The sequence below is a fragment of the Rhodnius prolixus genome, unplaced genomic scaffold (genome assembly GCF_049639745.1).
Source record: "Rhodnius prolixus isolate KJV_2025 unplaced genomic scaffold, Rpr scaffold_6, whole genome shotgun sequence".
Classification (NCBI taxonomy): domain Eukaryota; kingdom Metazoa; phylum Arthropoda; class Insecta; order Hemiptera; family Reduviidae; genus Rhodnius; species Rhodnius prolixus.
The window spans coordinates 17,932,510-17,940,366 of record NW_027411634.1 but is presented as its reverse complement, the minus strand read 5'-3'; the positions used below and the strand labels follow the sequence as shown (position 1 = coordinate 17,940,366).

The 7,857-nt window shown below is 31.2% G+C and overlaps 1 protein-coding gene across 6 annotated transcripts in view; it reads right to left on the bottom strand.

Annotated features, from left to right (window-relative positions):
* Nucleotides 1-1,044: 1,044 nt before the first annotated feature.
* The window catches only part of LOC141460616 (uncharacterized), a 31,305-nt gene continuing 24,492 nt past the window's right edge, over nt 1,045-7,857 (bottom strand). For 5 of the 6 annotated variants that reach the window (XM_074140785.1, XM_074140789.1, XM_074140784.1 and 2 more), the window contains 6 exons: nt 6,814-6,938; nt 4,769-4,877; nt 4,502-4,690; nt 3,131-3,262; nt 2,265-2,452; nt 1,045-1,149 (listed from right to left, as the gene is read on the bottom strand). In XM_074140785.1, coding sequence (XP_073996886.1) covers nt 1,110-1,149; nt 2,265-2,452; nt 3,131-3,262; nt 4,502-4,690; nt 4,769-4,877; nt 6,814-6,938 — 783 coding nt within the window. In that variant the 3' untranslated portion in view covers nt 1,045-1,109. Of the gene's footprint in view, nt 1,150-2,264; nt 2,453-3,130; nt 3,263-4,501; nt 4,691-4,768; nt 4,878-6,536; nt 6,713-6,813; nt 6,939-7,857 lie in introns of those variants that run through there. The other variant, XM_074140790.1, reaches the window with a different exon arrangement.

Sequence of the window (7,857 nt, the reverse complement as noted above, 5' to 3'; positions counted from 1 at the left end):
GTTAATTACATCAAATACAGAAATTTATCTATCTATCTATCTAGTCATGAAACAATTAGAATATTATGATTGCTAATTTCCAACCAGTCTTGTAAAATCAGCTTGAGATTAAAGAAGTAGTAAACCATAATAAGGTGCTAAAAATTATCAACTTTGAAAGAGAGTTACCGATTAAGTTATCCTAAAAAAGAGAGAAATATAATTATTATATAATTTCATAACATTGCTGCGCTATTAATATTGATTCTGCTTTGACAACTGCTATTATTCGTTTAAACAAATACCTTAATCTTCAAATATTGCTTGTCACTTAATGTAATGTACTTGGTACAATGTAGTAAAAATGTAAAAGCTAGTATTTATTTATTTATCTGTACACAGAACAACACAAAACAAGATTTATATGTATTTATAAATATATAAACTGTTTTCTAGGGAAGAAAAGTAAGTGTAAAACAATTATTGCTAACTTCTCGTTTCGCACGCAAGATTCATTCTCTTGAGGGCTTTAACATCGGCAATCAGTCAGAGTTTCTTCTCTGTAGTTGGTAGCGAAAGAACTAAAGACTGTTTACGATTCTCTATCCCCAAAATATCCCTCAATCGACTAAGCCTTAAGCCTCTTTTTCTACTATTTGTTCCATCAATTTAGATTTAATAAATACGAATATGAAATAGTAATTGAATTAGAAAACTAACTCATTTCTTATGGTTTTCCCATTTTAGTCAATGCCCTTAACAATAAATTACTCTGTCTTCAGCTACCCCATTAACTATTTATTTCACTCAAAATTCGATATAATTTAAAGCTCACAACTACAGAAACTTGCACTTAAATATAAAATTGGAATCATCGCTGAAATAAAGAAAAAGTGGAGGTTATTGTCCGCAAAACTTCACTTAAACCTTTAGAAAACATCTTTAGACGAGGCGCTCGTTTACAAGCAGGTAAATTCAAGTAAGATACAGGCAGTAACTGGTTATTTTCATTTCTTTACAATTTACATTTAAGCTTTAATTCTAATTTGTAGAAATAAGTAAACATTTTTGAAAGAAATTTTATTTAAATCAACAATTTAGACATTTCTTTTAAAACTGTTACACTGATTTTAGTTTGATATTACATTCCCCCAGCAAGAAGGATCATTTCTGCAACATAATCAATAAAAGATAAATAAATTAAATTTAATAGTAAATTATGTTCTTTGCTACTACTTTTTAAAGTAAATACTTAAAATTAAGGAAAATCTTTACGTGGATGTAGAGGTCTGTAGAGGACTATGTAGAATTTGAAATGGGATTAAATCTTTTCGTAATAAATAAGGTTCTTGAAAAGAAGTAAAGGATCAGCTCTACGGATATTTTAATAGTTAAGAAGAATTGAAGTAGTGTCTTGCAGGATCCAAGTAGATAGCCTACAAAATCAGAAGATGGTATTAATTTTTGGTTATAACATATGTGCAGTTCGTAGCTTTTGGAATAAATAGATTTTACAAAGCATTCTTCAGAGCTAGATATTTGATCCAATAGTGAATTAAAACCGCGCTATCCGCTAATAGACACTTCTATCTTTAATAGCTTATAAGTGAAGGCTCTCGGCGTTAGTTCTGTAGAAGCTGCGGTTCTAAATAAATAAATAGAATAAAAATACACTAATTTGTCATTAAAGTTTTGAAGTGATTAATCAGTCTGTTAATTTCAATCATCTGAACAGCCCCCAAAAAAAAGCCATTGTCTTTCTGGAAGTTTTGGATTATTTTCGAGAAATGTTTCAAAAAGATTTCCGCATGAATCTTAAGAAAAATGGATTTGATATTATGGAATACCAACTGATTTTTCAAATCTATAAGAAGAATAAAGAGTCAGGAATCAGAAACTACAGCATTTATTTTAGGGAAGCAGACATCGTAAAGGTAATTACGCTTGGCATGCTCAGATGGGCGAGCCATGTGGCAGGATGTCTGAGTTGGAAACACCCAGACGGCTTCTGAAACAGAGTCAGGAGAGTGGGCAGACCTAAATTGAGATGGAATGATGGGGTAGGCGTGGGATGCTAGAGACCTGCTAGGAGTGAAGAATTGGAAGGTTGCTGCAATGGATAGGGAGGACTGGCGCAAGCTGATTGAGAAGGCCAAGGCCCAGTTATGGGCTATAGCGCCAATAGTAGTATAGGAAGAATAAAAATACTGAGAGAACTGAAAGTAAATTCGTTTGTTGTATTTAGTACTCATCAATTATTTACAAAATAGAATTTATGCACTTACTGCAATATGGATTCCAGTTGTGCTATTCTAGATTCGCCTCGTGCTCTTCGTCTAGCGCACATAGAATGAACTAATTCTAACTGTTTCACTTTACTCTCCATTCGTGCTAAGGCTGTACTTTTTGCAACTAACATGGTCAACAGTTTGTCCTTCGTCACTTTATTTCCAGTGGAACCAATGCTAATTTCCTAAAAATAAAAAATATTGGTAAAATTACTCATTAACTGTGCTAAAAAAATTATAATTTTTACTTATTTGTACTTATTATTTCTTTTTTGGCAAGAAGTAAGTTAAGTTACTGTAGTTAATTATATATTAAATTATGTAATGGTAGAGCGCCCTAAGTTATCGTGACTTCTAATTACATTTATTGTGGTATCCCATCAAATCCTGTGTTAAAGTAAAGTAATGCCTATTTTTTGTCAGGCGGGCTTTGCGTCTAACTGGCAAATTAGTTGTCACAGACGGAGGTGTCTAGCAAACATACTTTACGACAAAGTTCTCGTATTAAACATTAAATAAAAATCAAAAATTAGACTGGAAATCGAACCCTGCACTACAATATATCTTATCTTTGCAGGCCTCGCCTCTAACTGTTCGGCTATCTGTAAATCCACAGATATGACAACATAACCAAGTCACAAATATTAATTATTTTGTAATTGAAAGCCCTGCTGCCAAACTGTCTTCAATAATATCGCCTATGATTTAGTTAGACAATTCGCCGCACCAGGGGATTATGAAGTTCAATAAATTACCATAATGAGAACCAGATTTTAAGCGAAATATGTAAGAAACGTAATTAATGATTAACTAAGCCTTCAGTTGCGTTTAAATCTCAATTAATTTGACGTTGTTTATTTTACCTTTGTTTCATTTTCCTTTTCATCAACCATTGAACGTTCAGTTTGTTGTTCAATTTGTTGCACCCTCTGTTCCTCATTCTGTTGCACATTTTCTAGAATTTTCATTCTTTTAAACTGTTGGTTATTTTCAGCCTGAAAGAAATATATAAATTAACAGTCTAGGCTTCATACTCAGTTTTGAGTGGGATTCTGTTAAAACTGGTAGTCCTTAATGATTTTTTTTCTTTTCAATAATTGTAACGTTAAAAAAAATGTTGAAATATTTGTTTTTATTCTTTAAACCTATTTTTTACCTTAGAATTTAAAGTAAATGAGTGAATTAAAAAAAAAAAAGTAAATAAATAAATGAAAAAATTTACTTATTACATTTAATTCTCATTACTTACATATTGAGTTTAATTCATTGAAATTCACATTCATGATTTCTTGAGAATAGAAAAAAACTAGGGTCTGAGAAAATTGAAAAATTGGGATCTCTGAGAACAGAACAGCTAGTGAGTAGGTGCTGGACATAAGATATACTATTTAAGGAAGAGGCAGATACGTTACTAAGGAATATGGCGAATTACTTTCGTTTTATCTCATAAAAACTGTTGGGCTTATTAAAAAATAGCTCAGATGACTATCCATGGATCAAAATAATTTTGGTTTAGTCTAGTAGTTTAGCTAGACGTTTTTACAATCTGTTTATTTCTATCTCTTCTTAGTTAGTCGCTTTTCTAGGCGAAGACCAAGTTACAGTGGTCTAGAGTGATCTTTCTACAGTGGGGATTATGGTACCATTGAAAAGATTGGTGGAAGTGAGTAGCACGAATGCACGAGTGAAGGTTATACATTTGCATCTAATTCTGGTCACTTTGATTTTCCATCTTGAGAACCAGATTTGTAAATAGTTAGTATGAGTTTGGATAGCACGTGACAAAATCTGAATTATATGCAATGACATGGATATCGGCAGCACAGGAATGCGGGATTGTGTCTGGGTGGGATGGCATATCGGTATAGTGGAGGTGCCACGATAATATACTGAAGATATTTGGCGTGGACTGGAAACACAGTGGAATACTTAGAGCCTGAGTGGACCAAGAAGAAGCGGTTATTAAAAAAAGGATTTTAGGATCAGATAATAAGTGGCAAGAAGTCCTTTATCTTTAGCAGCAAGCCAGGATGACAAAACTTATCGAACTACTTAGATTTCAAGAAATATATCACGACAATTCTGATTTCTCTCAAGCCTCCATAATCAAAACTTATTGTTTTCGAAGAATATTGTCAGAAAGTCTAAATTAAGATTTCTCAATAGATAGATGTTTATAATTGTTTTGAAATCACAATAGGGAATTAAGTTTTCAATAATTGTTTATGAGTAACCTTTAAATAAATAATTTCATTTTCCTTGATATTAAGGGAAGTGGTAAGCTCTTGTATTCTTTCACTCTGCTGTTTTACTTCTTCTTTAAACTTTTGAATATTTACTGCTTGCTCCTTTATTTGTTCAGCTTGTTCTCGAACCAAGGATTCAGTTATAGTGCTGCTAGGTTTACGGCATAGTTCTTTTACCTAAACGAGAATTTTATTTAAAAAATACAAAATAAATTATATAAAAATGTTTTACTAATATAAAATCTTCCTTACTACCTTTTCTTTAATTTCAACCATCGCATTAGGATCATTTATGATTTCATCAAAATTTACTGCTGATATATCAAAACAATTTAGGGCTGCTAAAAAATGAAGCAATTCGGATCTGAAAATTAATAAAATAAAATGAATGATAGAAAATATGATTACCAAGATCATCCTTTAAAAAAAAGCATGCCTCGCTTTCCACCTAGGTCTTGAAGATAACGTTGTCCTTAGGTCGAAATCTTGGCATCGTTAATAAAAGAAATTAATGCAATAACTTCTTTTCCCTTTGGATGAATGGCAAATTCATCGAAAAAAGATGAACAGTGCTCTACAACTCTTAATTCTTATAAACCTTTTTATGATTATAAAACTACTAATTCCATCGAAATTAAATGTAAATTATTTTTGAAATAATTTTGAATTTAGCCATCAGAGTGCTCTGAAATGAGTTTCCCCAAAATAATTACTTAAACACAAGTTTTTGAACTACATGCATGTAATATAAATACTAGGTTTAGAGAAAATCAAAAGTAAGGAATCAATTTAGTATGGTGAAAATGAAATTTGATTCGAACTCACACTTTTCAGCAACTCATTTAATCCTGCTTTATAACTTACAAATACTGGATCGTGTATATAAACATACACATTAAATCGAACAATAAAGTAACATTTTTCCAACCGTGGCACTGCAAATTTCATATTTTGAAACTTATGAACATTTTAAAATGAACTTGGTTACCTCCCAATTTTTGCAAATACTTTCAAATTACATTGTAATTATATTCTTAAGGTTTTTAACATGCCGGATAGTAGACTCCCTAAACTTGTTACACATTGTTGAGAAGCAGATTTTTTGGTTTAAAGATATAATGAAACTTATGGATCAATGCGAATTAGATTCAGATATTAATTTAAACAATACAAACAGGTGGAGCGATATATTTGGTCAGCTGCAAAAGAGGATTCGTTTAAACTTCAAGACGCAGTTTGCCAACAAATTTACAGTACATGATTCTTATCCCTTATGCAGAGCGCTTAAGTTTGATCTTGGGAACAATGATTACTTACGTTGCAATTTGCCCTTAGAACACACGCGATGGCTAATGAAGACCCCTGAGCGAGTGTATTAAAGTTAGGGAGCTCTGCTCCCTACCAAAGAGCTGAAAATGACACTTGCCAATTGTGTAATGATATTGTAGATGACGGTATATATCACTTCATAGCAAGCTGCCAGAGTCTATCTGACATTAGGCTCAGATATTTTGGCCAACTGCAACTCTCTGGAGTGGAAGTATTGGCATACAAGAATGGTCGTAACTGGTTCTCATTCGTTGGTTACATCAAAGCAGCGTATGTTCTAAATTACTCATAGTATTTATTGTAAGATTTGATTTCAATTTATGTAAGAATTTAGAACTATACAGTAGGTATTTTTATTTGATTAGTTCACCTCTCTTAATTCCGTAATACTTAATTATATTAATACTTAATTTATATAATTTATTTTTTATTTCTGTTTCTTTAAGTATTATTGTATATTGTACATTTGGATTAATACTGTTTATAGTTTATTTCATTAACTTGAAGCATATTTTATTTATTTCAATGGGAATTTTGTTTGTTCGACTCCAGCGACGGTCTATGACCATGGTTACGTCTTTAGAGATGATTTTTTTTATTTTGAATATTGTATTTTTCAAGTTATGTAACATTTTTAAATAAAGACTTTAAATAAAAATAATAATAAACATTTTAAATACGTCAGCAAAAGTATGCTGAAGATTAAGCAACGGTGCCTTGGAAGAAATTTATTTCGTAGAGTTACATAATGCTTTGGAACACTTTGGGCTCCAGATATTCTGCATGAAAATTGCAAATTCTTCAGTAAGAAGAGCTTTAGTATAAGTGTTCCTAAACAGGATTGTAGTGAAGTTTTTGATAATCACGCAACTAAAAAAATAAATCTAAATACAGAATCATCATAAATAATGTTTTAAATATTTAAATAGAATTTATCAACTTAATAAAAAATTATAAGTCAAAAATCTTACAAAGCAGTGTTTTCTCTAATGGCTTTATCTCTCTGTGATTTTATTTTTGATAACTGTTCATCTTTGCTCAGTAATTGTTTAGACATTTCTACGACAGAAGTGTGAGCTGTTTTACTCCCTGCATCCTAAATAAATATAAACATCATTAAATTAGATTTAATGTGTGAACAAGCCTCTTTAAATAATCATGATTATGTAAAGGTTCGGACAAAATGAAAACTAAATAATAAATTGTAAATGGTTTTTGATGATTTTCTTATTATAATCAAAGAATATGAGGACTTGATCTTGATCAAAGGAAGATCTTGATAATTTGCGACTACAACTTCATTAAGAAAACAATCACAAATTTCAATACACTTGGAAGTCTAAATAAAAGTTATTTTCGAAATAATTCCACTTTTTATCGCTACAAATAATAATTAGTTTAACACGAAACGAAAATCACTCTGTTTTGAAGGTGATTTTGTTTTACAATTGATGATAAATTCCTAGTTGTTTTAGAGAAGTTAGAAGCAGGTGGAGTTTATGGATTTCCTAATGCTGTTACGGCAGATGCTTATACGGTTGAACTAAAATTAATAAAATGTCGTAAATAAATTCTTATTATTAATAGAAACTATACAAAATAAACAATAAAGATTAGTAAAATATATATTCAATTGAAAGCAACAGGACAGATTAAAACTTAGGAAACTCACTTTTAGTGGAGAACAGAAAGGAACAATACGATTTTAGAAAAAAGTATAAGCAATGTACACCATAAATACTGCATAGATGCTGGATACCCCACTGCTGATGAATCAAAGGACAGACAACACCCTAGAAAAAAACTTATATCTGGACACACAACGCCCTCTAATAAGATCTGAGAAGTCCAAGTTGATACGAAGCCTTCCAAATCTACTACAAAAAATTCCGGAAGCAGATTTTGTGCGTAGTTTTAAAGTAATGATGCTGTTATGAGACCGCTCGAACCCCTAGAATCCTTTCACAAGCTGATGCAAAGCAAACTGAAAGTAAAGGGACGCTCAATAACAAACT